The sequence below is a fragment of the Trichechus manatus genome, unplaced genomic scaffold (genome assembly GCF_000243295.1).
Source record: "Trichechus manatus latirostris isolate Lorelei unplaced genomic scaffold, TriManLat1.0 scaffold00091, whole genome shotgun sequence".
Lineage (NCBI taxonomy): Eukaryota > Metazoa > Chordata > Mammalia > Sirenia > Trichechidae > Trichechus > Trichechus manatus.
In genome coordinates this window covers 9,585,142-9,601,271 of record NW_004444027.1, presented here as the reverse complement: position 1 = coordinate 9,601,271, position 16,130 = coordinate 9,585,142, and the positions used below count along the sequence as shown (strand labels likewise).

The window sequence follows — 16,130 nt, the reverse complement described above, 5'->3', positions numbered from 1 at the left end:
AGGTAAAGACACCACAAAAAAAAGAAAATTACAGATCAATATCCCTCATGAACATTGACGGAAAAATCCTCAACAAAACTTTAGCCAATAGAATTCAACAACATATCAAAAAAAAATAATTCACCGTGATCAAGTAGGATTTATACCAGATATGCAGGGATGGATCAACATTAGAAAAACAATCAATGTAATCCGTCACATAAATAAAACAAAAGACAAGAACAATATGATCTCATCAATTGATGCTGAAAAGGCATTTGACAAAGTCCAACACCCATTCTTGATAAAAACTCTCAGTAAAATAGGAATAGAAGGGAAATTCCTCAACATAATTAAGGGTATTTATACAAAGCCAACAGCCAACATCATCCTAAATGGACAGAGTTCAAAAGCATTCCCCTTTAGAACGGGAACCAGACAAGGATGCCCTTTATCGCCACTCTTATTCAAAATTGTGCTGAAGGTCCTGGCCAGAGCAATTAGGCTAGAAAAAGAAATAAAGGGTATCCAAATTCGTAAGGAAGAAGTAAAAGTGTCCCTATTAGTACATGATATGATCTTATACACAGAAAACCCCAAAGTATCCACAAGAAGACTACTGGAACTAATAGAAGATTTCAGCAAAGATTCAGGATACAAGATAAACATACAAAAATCACTTGGATTCTTCTACACCAACAAAGAGAACTTCAAAAAGGAAATCACCAAATCAATAACATTTACAGTAGCCCCAAGAAGATAAAATACTTAGGAATAAATCTAACCACAGACATAAAAGACCTATACAATGAAAACTACAAGACGCTACTGTGTGAAAATGTCAGTTCTACCCAAAGAGATCTACAGATACAATGCAATCCCAAGGCAAATTCCAATGGCATTTTTTAATGAGATGGAAAAACAAATCACCAACTTTATATGGAAAGGGAAAAGGCCCCGGATAATCAAGCATTACTGAAGAACAAGAACAAAGTGGGAGGCCTCACACTACCTGATTTTAGAACCTATTATATTGCCACGATAGTCAAAACAGCCTGGTACTGGTACAACAACAGATACATAGACCAATGGAACAGAATTAAGAATCCAGACATAAACTCATCCACCTTTGAGCAGCTGATATTTGACAAAGGCCCAAAGTCCATTAATTGGGGAAAAGACAGTCTCTTTAACAAATGGTGCTGTCATAACTGGATATCCATCTGCAAAAAACTGAAACAAAACCCATACCTCACACCATGCACAAAAAACGAACTCAAAATCGATCAAAGACCTAAATATAAAATCGGAAACATGGAAGAAAAAATAGGGACAATGCTAGGAGCCCTAATACATGGCATAAACAGAATACAAACCATAAGTAACAATGCACAAACACCAAAAGAGAAACTAGATAAATGGGAGCTCCTACAAATGAAAAACAAAAGACTTCACCAAAAGAGTCAAAATACAACCTACAGACTGGGAAAAAAATTTTTGTCTATGACAAATCTGATCAGTGACTAATCTCTAAAATCTACAAGATACTGCAAAACCTCAACAACAAAAATACAACCCAATTAAAAAATGGGCAAATGACATGAACAGGCACTTCACCAAAGAAAGCATTCAGGTGGCTAAGAGACACATGAGGAAATGCCTCACGATCATTAGCCGTTAGAGAAATGCAAATCAAAACTACAATGAGATACCATCTCACCCCAACAAGGCTAGCATTATTCAAAAAAACATGAAATAATAAATATTGGAGAGGTTGTGGAGAGACTGGAACACTGCTGTGGGAATATAAAATGGTACAACCACTTTGGAAATCGATCTGACATTTTCTTAAAAAGCTACAAATAGAAGTACCATATGATCCAGCAATCATACTCCTTGGACTATATCCTAGAGAAATAAAAGCTGTCACACAAATAGATATATGCACACCCATGTTCATGTTCATGATAGCAAAAAGATGGAAACAACATAGGTGCCCATCAACAGATGAATGGATAAACAAATTATGGTATATTTACATAATAGAATACTATGCAATGGTAAAGAACCATGATGAATCTGTGAAACACCGTATAATATTTAGGAATCTGGAAGGCATTATGCTGAGTGAATTTAGTCACTTGCAAAAGGACAAATATTGTATAAGACCACTATTATAAGAACTCAAGAAAAGGTTTGAAAACATTCTTTGATGGTTACGAGGGAGGGTGAGGGTTATTTACTAACTAGATAGTAGTAAGAATTATCTTAGGTGAAGGGAAGGACAGCACACAGTACAGGGGAAGTTAGCACAATGGGACCAAACCAAAGCTAAGAAGTTTCCTTAATACAACCAAACACTTCGAGGGACAGAGTAACAGGGGTGGGGGTCTGGAGACCATGGTTTCAGGCGACATCTAGGTCAATTGGCATAACAAAGTTTATTAAGAAAATGTTCTGCATACCACTTTGGTGAGTGGCATCTGGGGTCTTAAAAGCTAGCGAGCAGTCATCTAAGATGCATCAATTGGTCCCAACCACCTGGAGTAAAGGAGAATGAAGAACACCAAAGACACAAGGAAAGTATTAGTCCAAGAGACAGAAAGGGCCACATAAAGCAGAGACTTCATCAGCCTGACACCAGAAGAACTAGATGGTGCCAGGCTAACACCAATGACCACTATGACAGGGAACACAACAGAAAGTCCCTGAAAGAAAAGGAGAAAAGTGTGGTGCAGAACTCAAATGCTAGTAAGACGACCAGACTTAATGGTTTTACTGAGACCTGTGGGACCCTGGAAGACATGGCCCCCAGACTCTCGGTTAGCCCAAAACTAAAACCATTCCCAAGGCCAACTCCTCAAAGATTAGACTGGACTTTGGGACGTAGAACAATACTCACGAAGAGTGTGCTTCTTAGCCCAAGTAGATACAGGAGACTAAATGAGCAGCTCCTGTCCGGAGGTGAGATGAGAAGGCAGAGAGCATCAGGAGCTGGTTGACTGGACACGGGAAATCCAGGGTGGAAAGAAGGAGTATGCTGTCACAGTATAGGGGAGCAACTAGGTTCACGTAAGCATGTATGTATAAATTTTTGTAGGAGAGACTAACTTGAATTGTAAACTTTCACTTAAAGCACAATGATTAAAAAAAAGGGGGGAGGGGCTCCCTCCACAGTCCGGACTCTGCTCTCTTGATTTTTTTTTTTTTTTTAACATCTTATTGTGTTTTTGGTGAAAGTTTACACAGGAAATTAGGTTTTCATTTAACAGTGTCTATACATATTGTTCAGTGACATTGGTTACATTCTTCACAATATATTAGCATTATCATTGTTTCCATTTTGGTTTTTCTGTTTCCATTAATCTAGTTTCCATGTCCCCCCTTGCATTTTCATTTTTGGTCTAGGGTAAATGTTTACCATTTGGCTTCATCTAGATGATTATTTTGAGGAGCACATTACTTATGGGTGATATTATTTATTTTATGGGCCAATCTGTCATTTGGCCAAAAGGTAACCTCTGGGGGTGGTTTGAGTTCCAAGTTTAAAGAATATCTCAGGGTGATAGTCTCAGGGGTTCATCTAGTCTCTACTCCTCCAATAAGTCTGGCCTTTTTTTAGGAATTTGAGTTTTGTTCTACATTTTTCTCGCATTCTATCCAGGATCATCTAATGAGTCTCTGGTCAGACGGTTGGTAGTGGTAGCCAGGCACCATCTAGTTCTTCTGGTCTCAGGGTAGGTGATGTTATTGTTCATGTAGACTATTGGTTTTTGTAGGGCTGTTTATTCTTTGAGTTTTTGGTTTCCTTCTTTCTCTTTAGCTCCGAATGAGTGAAGACCAATTGTATCTGAGTTGGCCACTCGCAAGCTTTTAAGACCTCAGACACTACTCACCAAACTAGGATGTAGAACATTGTCTTTATGGACTATATTGTGCCAATTGACTTGAGTTGCCCCATGAAACTATGGTCCTAAGCCCTCAAACTCAGTAGACCAATCCCATGAGGTACTTGGTTGTATCTTGGAAGTATCCTTATCTGTGACCTCTGTGTGCTTTATTTTATACTTGAAAATATATACAGCACACATAAACATGAATATACATATGCCTACAAGTTATTCATATATGCCTTCCTATACATATTTATGCATACTTATATATCCGTGTAACCTAACACATATTTTTTAGTTGTTATTACTGTTGTTGCAAAATTGTATATCATCCATTGAATTCTTTTTTTTACAAATGTTCATGTAAATTGTTCATTGACATTAGTTATAGCTATCACAATTTGTCAGCATTCTCTTTAATTGTGTCTATACCCTTCTATTTGTGCTCAAAGACTCACCTTTGGTTGTGCTGTGTTCACTACTTCCACACTCGGAGCCACATTTCCCGTCTCCAAAAGTAACAAGTCTGTAAGTTCTAAAGCATACTTAGCCCTCCACACCCACCTTCTCCCTGGTAACCACTAATGAACATTCGTCTCTCTATATTTATCTGATCTTACAAAAGAGGGATCATGCAATATTTGTCCTACATGTATGACTTATTTTACTTAGCATTATGCTCTGCAGCTCCATCTATGTTATAGTATGTTTCACGGACTCATCATTGTTCTTTACGGTTGCATAGTGTGCCATTTTGGGTATGTACCACAATTTGCTTATCCACTCGTCTGTTGATGGGCACTTTGGTCGCTTCCATTGTTTTGATATTGTGAATAAAGCTGCAATGAACATAGGAGTGAGTAGTAGTTTTAGGTCTCTAGGGTATATTCCTAAGAGTGGGATTACTGAATCATAAGGTAGTTCTATTTCTAGTTTTTGAGGAAATGCCAAACCATTTTTCATAGTGGTTGTACCATTTTACAGTCCCCCCAGCAATGAATAACAGTTCTAATCTTCCCACATCCTCGCCAACATTTGTTGTTTTCTGTTTTTTTAATCAGTGCCATTTTAGTAGGAGTGAGATGGTATCTCATTGTAGTTTTCATTTGCATCTCTCTAACGGCTAATGATTGTAAGCATCTTTTCATGTGTTTGTTGGCTACTTGGATTTCTTTGAAGGTTCTGTTCATGTCCTTTGCCTACTTTATAATTGGATTGTCTTCCTGTTGTTGAGTTGTTGAAGTTTTCTATAAATTTTGGAGATTAGAGTCTCATCTGATATGTCTTTTCTGAAGATTTTTTTCCCAGTCCGTAGGTTCTGTTTTTACTCTTTTAATAATGTCTTTTGATGAGCAGAAGTTTATAATTTTTATGAGATCCCATTTATCTATTTTGTCTTCTTCTATTCATGCATTTGTTGTATTGCTTATTATCCTATTTTTACAGAAGATTAGGTTCCATAGTTTTCTCCCTATGTTTCTTTCCAGGAATTTTATGGATTTAGGTTTGACCTTTAGGTCTTTGATCCGTTTTGAGTTAGTTTTTGTGTTTGGTGTGAGTTTTTTGCAGAGGGATATCCAGTTTTGCCAGCACTATTTATTAAAGACAGTATCTCTACCCTACTGGATGGACTTTGACCCCTTGTCGAAAATCAGTTGTCCATAGATGTTTGGGTTTAGTTCTGAGTTCTCAATTCTATTCTACTGGTCTATGTGTCTATTGTTGAACTAGTACCAAGCTGTTTTGATTACACGGGCTGTATAGTATGTTTTGATATCAGGGAGTGTGAGGCCTGCTGTTTTGTTCTTTTTCTTCAATATTGCTCTGACTATTCTGGGTTTCTTTCCTTTCTGTAGGAAATTAGTTATTAGTTTTTCCATTTCAGTAGAGAATGTTGGGATTTGTATCAGGATTGTATTGAATCTGTAGATTGCTTTAGGTAGTATTGACATTTTCACTATATCAAGCCTTCCTATGCATGAGCATGGGATGTCTTTCCATTTTTGTCAAGTCTCTTTTAGTCTCTTTAGTAGTGTTTTATAATTCTCATTGTATAAGTCTTTTATATATTGTCATGGATTGAATTATGTCCCCCCAAAAATATGTGTATCAATTTGGCTGGGCCATGGTTCCTGGTATTGTGTGATTTTCCTATTTGTTGTAAATCCTGCCTCTATGATGTTAATGAGTGAGGATGGGTGGCAGTTGTGTTAGTAAGGCAGGACTCAATCTACAAGATTGGATTGTGTCCTGAGGCAATCTCTTGAGATATAAAAGAGAGAAGTGAGCAGAGAGACAGGGGGACCTCACACCACCAAGAAAGCAGTGCCAGGAGCAGAGCATGTCCTTTGGACCTGGGGTCCCTGTGCAGAGAAGCTCCTAGTCTGGAGGAACTTTGATGAGAAGGTGGACAGAGAGAGAAAGCCTTCCCCTGGTGCTGACGCCCTGAATTTGGACTTTTAGCCGACTTGACTGTGAAGAAATAAATTTCTCTTTGTTAAAGCCATCCACTTGTGGTATTTCTGTTGTAGCAGCACTAGATGACTAAGACATATATGAAGAAGAATAAGACATCAGGATTGGAGGAAGATTCATTAACAACATGTGCAGATGACACAACCTTGCTTGCTGAAAGTGAAGAGGACTTGAAGCACTTACTGATGAAAATCAAAGACCACAGTATGGATTACACCTCAACATAAAGAAAACAAAAATCCTCACAACTGGGCCAATAAGCAAAATACATCATGATAAATGGAAACAATATTGAAGTTATAAAGGATTTCATTTTACTTTGATCCACAGTCAATGCACCTGGAAGCAGCAGTCAAGAAATCAAATATTGCACTATACTGGGCAAATCTGCTGCAAAAGATCTCTTTAAAGTTAAAAAGCAAAGATGTCACTTTAAGGACTAAGGTGCCCTGACTCAAGTCATGGTGTTTTCAGTCACCTTATATGTATGTGAAAGCTGTAAAATGAATAAGGAAGACTGAAGAATTGATGCCTTTGAATTACGGTGTTGATGAAGAATATTGACTATACCATGGAGTGCCAGAAGAATGAACAAATCTGTCTTGGAAGAAGTACAGCCAGAATGCTCCTTAGAAGCGAGGATGGTGACACTTTATCTCACATACTTTGGACATGTTATGAGGAGGGAGCAGTCCCTGGAAAAGAACATCAAGCTTGGTAAAGTGGAGGGTCAGAGAAAAAGAGGAAGACCCTCCACAGTGGCTGCAACAATGAGCTCAAGCATAGCAACGATTGTGAGGATGGCGCAGGACCGGGCAGTGTTTCATTCTAGGGTCACTATGAGTCAGAATCGACTGGATGACACCTAACAACAACAACAAAGTCTTTTATGTCCCTGGTTAGGTTAATCCCTAGGTATTTTATTGATTTGGGGCTATTGTAAATGGTATTGTTTTCAAAGTAGTCTTTGTTAGTGTAAAGGAACCCAACTGATTTTTGTGTGTTGATCTTGTATCCTGCAGTGTAGCTAAATTCTTCTATTAGTTCCAGCAGTTTTCTTGTGTAATCTTTAGAGTCTTCTATATATAGGATCATTCCATCTGCAAATAGTGATAATTTTACTTTTTTCTTTCCAATTTGTTGTTGTTGCCTCTACTTTGAGAAGGCAGCTCTTCCCCAGTCATATTTTGAGTGGATACCTTTTATATATCTTTCTTGCCTTATTGCTCTTTCTAGGACTTCCAGTACAATGTTGAATAAGAGTGGTGATAATGGCAATCCTTGTCTTGTTTCCATTCTCAGAGGAAAGGTTCTCAGCCTTTCTGCGTTGAGTATGATGCTGACTTTGGTTTTTCGCATAAGCCCTTAGTTATGTTGAGGAATTTTCCTTCTATTCCTATTTTGCTGAGAGTTTTTTTAATCAGGAAAGGGTGTTGAATTTTATCGAATGCCTTTTCTGCATCCATTGATATGATCATGTGATACTTTTCCTTTGTTTTATTTATGTGGTGCATTACATTGGTTGATTTTCTGATGTTGAACCACGCTCATAATCCTGGCATGAATCCCACTTGATTATGGTGTATGATTTTTTTGACATGTTACTGTAGTATGTTCGCTAAAATTTTGTTGAAAATTTTTGCATATATGTTCATAAGGAATATTTGGTTTGAAAATTTCTTTCTTTGTGATATCTTTGCCTGGTTTCCGTAACAGGGTTATGCTGGCTTCATAGAGGGAGTTCGGTAGTGTTCCTTCCTCTTCTATGTTTTTGAAGAGATTGAGTAGGATTGGTGTCACCTCTTCTCTGAATGTTTGGTAGAATTCTCCAGTATAGCCATCTGGTCCTGGGTTTGTTTGTTTGTTTGTTTGATAGTTTTTTTATGACATCTTCAATCTCTTCTTTTGTAATGGGTCTGTTTAAATTTTCTACCTCTGTTTGTGTTAATTTAGGTAGATGGTGTGTTTCTAGGAATTTGTCCATTTCCTCCAGGTTTTCAAGTTTTTTGGAGCATAATTTTTCAAAGTAATTGGTTACGATCTTCTTTATCTCTGATGGATCGGTTGTAATGTCACCAATTTCATTTCTTAATTTGGTTATTTGCCTCTTCTGGATTTTTTCTTTTGTCAGTCTAGTCAATGGTTTGTCTATTTTGTTAATCCTTTCAAGGAACCAACTTCTGGTTTTATCAATTCTTTCAATTGTTTTTCTATTTTCTAATTCTTTTATTTCTGCTTTGATTTTTATTATTTCGTTTTTCTGGTTAGTTTTGGCTTCTTTTACTCTTCTATTTGTTAAAGTTGTTGGTTTAAGTTAGTAATTTTGGAACTTTCTTCTTTTTAAATGTATGCACTTATTGCTATAAATTTACCTCTGAGTACTGCTTTTGCTGTGTCCCAAATGTTTTGATATATTGTGTTTTCATTTTCATTTGATTCTAGGAATTTTTTAATTTCATTTTTGATTTCTTGTATGACCCAATAATTTTTTAGTAGTGCATTATTTAGTTTCCATGTAATTATTTTTTTCCTTATTTAACCTGTTGTTGATTTCTAATTTCATGCCGTTATGTTTGAGAAGATGCTTTGTATGATTTCAGTCTATCTAAATTTGTTGAGACTTGTTTTGTGATCTAGCATATGTTCCATTCTGCAAAATGACCCATGTGCTCTGGAGAAGAATGTGTATTGTTCTGTTGTTGAGTGGAGTGTTCTATATACGCGCATTAGGTCCAATTAGCTTATGGTTTTATTTAAGTTCTCAATGTCTTTAATGATTTTCTTTTTAGATGTTCGGTCTATAATTGAAAGTGATATGTTGAAGTCCCCTATTATTATTGTGGAATTGTCTATTTCTCCTTTCATATTAGTCAGAATCTGTTTCATGTATTTTAGTGCATTACTGTTAGGTGCATATATATTTATAATTGTTATGTCTTCTTGTTGAATTGACCCTTTTATTATTATGTAATGTCTTTCTTTATCTCTTGTAACAGATTTTGATTTTAAGTCTATTTTATCTGATATTAGTATGACTGCCCCAACTCTTTTTTGTCTACTGTTTTGTTTGCATGGAATATTTTTCTCCATCTTTCATTTTCAGTCTGTGTCTTTGTGTCTAAGGTGGGTTTTTGGTAGACAGAAAAGGGATAAATCATGTTTTTTAATCCATTCTGCCACTCTCTGCCTTTTGCATGGGACATTTATATCATTTACATTTAAGGTTATTACTGAAAACATATTGTCTACCTCACTCATTTTGTTATGTGTTTTTTGAATGCTTTGTATCTTGTTTGTTTATCATACTGATTTTTCTGTTTTTGTTTGTTTTTAGGTGCTTTCTTGTGATGAGCCTTTTTGTTAACTTGCTTCTTTTCTCCTGAGTAGTTTCTTCTTAGTGATTTCTTAGTGGTTACCACATATGTTACATTACATGACTTACAATTACTACAGCATCAAGCATATGAATACCTGTTAACGTAAAATCTTAACATAATAAATCTATTCCTGATGTGCTCCTCCCTCCCCCATTTCTGTTGGTATGTCTCCATTAACATCAGTATACAACCTATATTTGATAGATTTAGTTTGTACTTATTTCTTAATGTTTTTGCCTTTTCTTTCAGAGCACTCCCTTGAATAATACTTGGAAAGTTGTTCTGGTAGTGGCAAATTCCCAGACTTTCTGTTTGTTTGGGAATGTCTCGACTACCCCCTCATTTCCGAATGACAACTTTACTGGGTAAAGTATTCTTTTATTTTGGTTCAGTATTTTATATACGTCACTCCATTGTCTTCTGGCCTCCGGAGTGTCTGTCGAGAAATTCGCACTGATTCTTATAAAAGACGCTTGGTATCTTAAATTGCATTTTTGTTTTTGCTGCTTTCAAAATTTTCTCATCTTTGGTTTTCAAGAATTTTATTAGGATATGTCATGGAGTTGATCTTTTTGTGTCTCTTCTGACTGGAGATCGCGTAACTTGGTTACACTTGGTTCTCTGCTCAGGTCTGGGAAATTCTGATTATCTTTTGGAAAATTGTTTCTATGCCTGTGTTGTTGTGGTGGTGCGCTGGGATTCCAATAATTCTAATGTTAGATTTCCTAATTGAATCCCACGTTTCTTTTTGGGTTTGTTCACTTTTCTTTGTTCTTTTCTCCTGTTTCTCTTGAGACTTGATGAGTTCAGTTATTTTATCTTCTAATTCAGATATTCTATCTTCTGCTTGTTTGACTCTATTGTTGAGTGTTTCTCTTGCTGTTTCTCATTCAGGTATTTTATTCTTCAGTTCCAGTAGTTCTCTTTGTTTTTGTTTTTGTTTTTTTCATGTTTTCAAATTCCTTTTTGAATCTTTCATTTGTTCCTCCATTTGCTGCATGAACTTTGCTAGTTTGTTCACTGTGTGATTTTTCCTTTCTTTAAACATATTTAACACCATAGTCTCAAAATTATCAATTCTTTGCATTATTCTGGGCTCCATAGGAGAGATAGCCTCTTCTTCATTTTTTGCTTTTGAGTGTTCCTTCTTCTCTTGTGCTATTGTGTTTTTTTTTTTTTACCAGTTTTTGTTGAACTTGAGCCATTTTGCTATCTTTCTTTTCTTTAAATTTTTTATTCTGTTCACTGTGGGAAAATTTTCTGGTTGTGTTTTCTGGTGGGAGAGCATCCAGTTGTCTGGTTGCCAACTGAAAGGCCAGGTCTGCACCCAGCCATTCACATAGAAGAAAGATGCAGCAGACCACTCCGTCCAAGATTTGCAGGCCAGGAAATCCCAGGAGGCAATAGGCCCACAGGCCCCCAGGTTCCCGGTTAGAATTACTCAGTGGCAGCAAGTACAATCTTCTCTTCTGAACCACTGGATGGCACTCTTATCTTTCGTTCTCCGCAACCCACCCCACCCCCGGCCAGTTGATTCAAGAGACCCGTACGCTTGGGCTCTGGGATTCAATATGCATGTGCGGGAGGGGTGGGGTTTGCTGGACACCTAGCTGATGTGCACAGTGAGGATGGACTTTACTGTGGCGACAGTGAGGGGTTTTTTTAGTCTTTCCCTCACTGGCGCCTCTGCACTGGCACTATCACTACCCACAGTATCCCGCCTGGGGCCTCCTCCTGCTTGCCTGCCAGTCTGGACAATTCTCCTCGCCCTGTTTGCAGCTCTTTCTGGTCCTAGAGCCCCTTAGTTTCTGGCCTCAGCGAGTTCAACAATACTGTCAGGCAGTGTCAAGATTTTCTTTCACCCCCTCCCACTTGCTTGGCCTGCGAACTCCTACGGCTAATTTGCGTCGCTTTAAAAAAAATCTGGCTAGTGCTTCCGCAGATACACTCCCTTTCTGTGTTCCCTTCTTGAGGTGTTATCCACGCCCATTGCAAAACGGCTGTGATGAGCGCATGCTCCTGATGTTAGCGGGTAGGATCTCAGTTTCTGTGTTGAGCCTGTTCCTTCTCTCCCCTGCTTCTGGACTCACTCCAATTCTTCCATTCTTCAGCTGCTGTCTGGAATTCCAAGATCTCAGTCTGTGCTTGTTTTTATTTGTTGTTCAGTGAATTGGTTGCTGGGGAGTAGATGGGAGCATCCATTTACTTTGCCGTCTTGCTCCGCCTCCCTCTGCCATCTTTAAGTACATCACAGCCTTATCCTTGTTCACCAACTGCCATGCTTCTCTGACTTACTCTGAACAGGATCAGCAAAGATAGATGTTAATTTTTTTTTTTAATTTTTCAATTAAAAAGAATATTAAGCTTCTTAACCCTGCTCATTTTTCTCAGATGACTTGGCAAAGCTATGGGGCTCAAGTTAGTATTCAAGGTGTAAAGTCACCCTTGGAAAATCCTTTATGTGGACCACAAAAATAGATGATAATAGGTCCAACACAGCCAGCTTTCCCTGGTTCTTTCCAGAAAAGAACAATGTTTCTTTGGTTGAGCATCCAATGAAGCAATTGATTTACATTCAGGGAGTCATAAAAAAATATATATTCTGAATTTTTAAATATTAGAACCTTCAGCAAATCCTAGGGTGAGACACTCACGCTATGAGACACCCTCAGAAGCAAGGTCTGCTGAGGAAACAGATGTACTGCCCCCTCTTATGTTAACTTGTGGCATAACTAGTGGGATGGCCGGAATCCCTATTGAAATTGTGCTTTTATTTCTCTTCTTTACCTTATGTAGAGTCGAGTGCATATAAGCTAAATGGAAGTGTGAGGTGATTCCACCGAGGTTGCCTTTGTCCAGTCAAAGGAAACTGACCATGTACCTATCATCCCTCTTTCCAACTGACTATGATGGGCTTTAAACCCTAAATTGTTCTCTGACCTTGGTTAAGCGCTAGGCTGTTAACCAAAAGGTCGGCATTTTGAACCCACCAGCCACTCCAACAGCAGAAGAAATATAGGGCAGTATACTTTCATAAAGATTACAGCCTTGGAAACCCTATGGGGCAGTTCTGCTCTGTCCTATAGGATCACTGTGGGTCAGAATCTGCTTGATGGCAACAGGCTTATCAGCCACAGAAAAATAGCCCCACCACCCATTCCCTTGTACCTGTTGGCAGGCACCATCTCACAGCTAGTCCCAGACATCTAATCAAATCTGAAGTTATCTATCTTTAAAGTATCTTTTTAGAACAAAGATTAAATTCCTGAGGCCAAAATTCAAATCTAAACTATAAGGCTGCTAGCTTTAAAAAAAAAAAAAATCTATCTTCAAATTATAGAATATCCTGAAGACAAGTGGTGCAAGCAGATCTCCCTGGAGGACCAACTTATACAAGGCAATGAGTGTGAGCTCGTGCCATCTTTCAGACAGATTTGGCATCTGTCTCCTTCAGAAGGGTTTAGGCAGCATCTAGCCCAGTTCCAGACATGGCTAGGTGTTCCATAAGGGATGTATGAACAACTAACCACCCTATGGTGAGCCCGTATGCATTAATTTGGTGCTATTCTAGGTCAATAGGATTCCTGATTGGCAAGAAATTTGGATTGAGGAGTAAACTAATGAATTAGGAGCTATGAACTTTAATCCTAATTTTGCCATTACTTTGCTGACTTCCATGCAAGACTTTATATCTTGGCTTTTCTCATCTATGAAGTTGAGAGAAAAAAGATCTGCAAAAGTGCATAAAAAATGAAAGAAAAGAACAATGAAACACTTAGTGGAGACGTACTGCATTCCAAACGTGAACAGGAGAAAAGTGAGAACATTTGCATTCATCTGCATAACCACAAGGAGGGTCCCTCTGGAATCTCATGGTTGACTTTTCCAAATCCATTTGGCTCCAAGTACCAGGTGAAGGACATAACTGAGCATGAGTACATAAAAATATTCAAACAATAACCACTTGCAAGTGTGGCAGAGTAAGCAGTGAGAAGGAATAGGATCTTGTGTCAAGTAGGAGCAGCTGGTGACATGTTTTAGTGATGAAGGCACTAGGAGCCTAGAGAGTTCCTGTGAGCTCTAATCCCATCCCTGCCACATCACAACTGTGAAACTGAGCAACTCACTGAAGCTCTCTGAGCTCCAGTTTCCTGACTCGTAAAATATTCAAACAAACTGCCCTGCCAGTAACTCTGGGGTTGTTGTGAATTTCCAACAAGGTTAAACATGTAAATGAATTCTGGGAACTGTGAGTGTTAGGCCAGGTGAGGAGTTATTCTTTTATCCCTTCCTCAGGTAGGAAACATGAGGGCACCAAAAATATCATGAACCTTCTGATAGATCATTAAGAAGACAACTAGCTCCAACACCCACAATCTAACTATACCTTAAGAGGCAGAAGAACATAGTTGTCAGTGGTTTGGGTTCTGGAGTCTGACTGTCTGGGTTCATAATCCCAGTTCAGACTTGGTACAAGTTACTTACTTTGCTGTGTCTCAGCATCTTCATCTATAAAATGTAGATGATGGCAATATTACCTCACAGAGTTGTAAGAAAGATGAACTGTTATATGTTAATATACATGAACAGCTTAGAACACTTCATGGTTCATAGAAAAACATTCAATAAACATTAGCATATTTCTATGTTTGACTCTTTATTAAGAAATATTTCAGAAATATTTAAACATTCTAAAATAATTGAAGAATAATAACAGCACACCCACAACAAGCATAAGCTATAAAACATTACCAATACTGTTGAAGCTGCTGTATACCTTCCCCAATCATATTCCCTCTTGTCCACCTAGAGGTAACTGTGCTACTGAATTTGGTATTTATCATTCCCATGCATTTCTTTGGACTTTTACTCCATCTGTATATATCTCTAACAATGAGACTGAATCGAAAGTATCTCTAAGTCAGGACTGACGGCTCCTCTGTTGTATGAAGCATAGTATGAAGTCCCTGGGTGGTGCAAACAGTTAACACGGTAGGCTGCTAACTGCTAACAGAAAGACTGGAGGTTTGAGTCCACCCAGAGGTACCTCAGAAGAAAGGACTGGCAATCTACTTCCAAAAAATTTCAGCCACTGAAAATCCTATGGAGCACAGTTCTATTCTGACATACATGGGGTCGCTATGACTCTGAATCAACTCGATGGCAACTGGTTAGGCATAGTATCTCATTTAGCACAAACTGTTGCTTTGCAAACATACTCTCATTTGTCACATTGCTATCTGTGTCTTTTCACCTCCCTATGCTAGGAATATCGGAGACCTGGTGGCGCAGTGGTTAACAGCATGGTTGCTAACGAAAGGTCAGCGGTTGGAATCCACCAGCCATTCCTTGGAAACCCCATGGAGCAGTTCTACTCTGTCCTATAGGGTCGCTATGAATCGAAATTGACTTGACGGCAACGGGTTTGTTTGTTTGTTGTATGCTTATATTTCCAGGGTGGACTACCTAATGATCCAAGACATAAATTAAATCTCCTATTAATGGGTCTGTACTTGTCAGACCCCTCACCCCACTATTTGCTGATACCTTCCTTTTCTCCTTTCCAGACAGCGATGCGGTTGCAGGACCAGCAATTGGCCAGACAGCTCATGCACCTGCGCAGTGACATCAATAAGCTGAAGATTGAGCAGACCTGCCACCTTCACAGGAGAATGCTCAATGACGCCGCCTATGAGCTGGAGGGGTGGGACGAGCTGTCTGACCTCTTCTGCGACTCCCCTCTTGCCTCCCCCTTCAGTCTCTCCACTCCACTCAAGCTCATTGGCGTCACCAAGATGAACATCAACTCCCGAAGATTCTCTCTTTGCTGAGAAGCCCTAAAAGGGAGCAAAAGAGCCAAAGCAGGAGTTTAGAGATGGGGGGATTACTTGGCAAGGAAGTTGAGGTAGAGTTACCCTGAGTGGATCTCCCCAGAGGCAGGGCACCAGAAGACCAGACCTGCAGCATTTCCCTGCAACTGGTGAATCATGGACTCCCCCAGGACGTGTTGGAAGATGCTGTCTCAGGGGCTCCATCTGGGGGACACTAGCATTCCTATGACTGGCTCTTCATTTAATACCCAAAAATTCTGCAGAAGGGCCACTCCAACCAGATGAGAAATGAGAACTGGGTTCCCAGCATGATCCATCACAGTCCTGCCCTCAGACACCCACGGTCCTGTTCTCGGAATAACTGGTGCTATGAACTGGGACCCTAAAGGGAGGGTACCCCATAGGCTGTTACTCTTGAAGAAGGCTCCCCCAGTGGCACTGAGACCCCAGGAGATAAGGTGATTAGATATGTTAGACGTGCCCATTGCCATGTTGCTGTCCTCTAAGTACTTGCTCAAATTCACCCTAAATAGATAACTCAGCAACCCTGAAAGGGACTCACTAGGGACGGAAAA

General features: G+C 38.9%; 1 protein-coding gene across 1 annotated transcript in view; it reads left to right on the top strand.

The window, feature by feature from the left end:
* Positions 1–15,555, top strand: part of FAM167A (family with sequence similarity 167 member A) — a 37,813-nt gene extending 22,258 nt beyond the window's left edge. Inside the window, exon 2 of the mRNA XM_004382205.1 lies at positions 15,292–15,555. Within this exon, the coding sequence (XP_004382262.1) occupies positions 15,292–15,555 (264 nt within the window). The remainder of the gene's footprint in view (positions 1–15,291) is intronic.
* Positions 15,556–16,130: the final 575 nt, after the last annotated feature.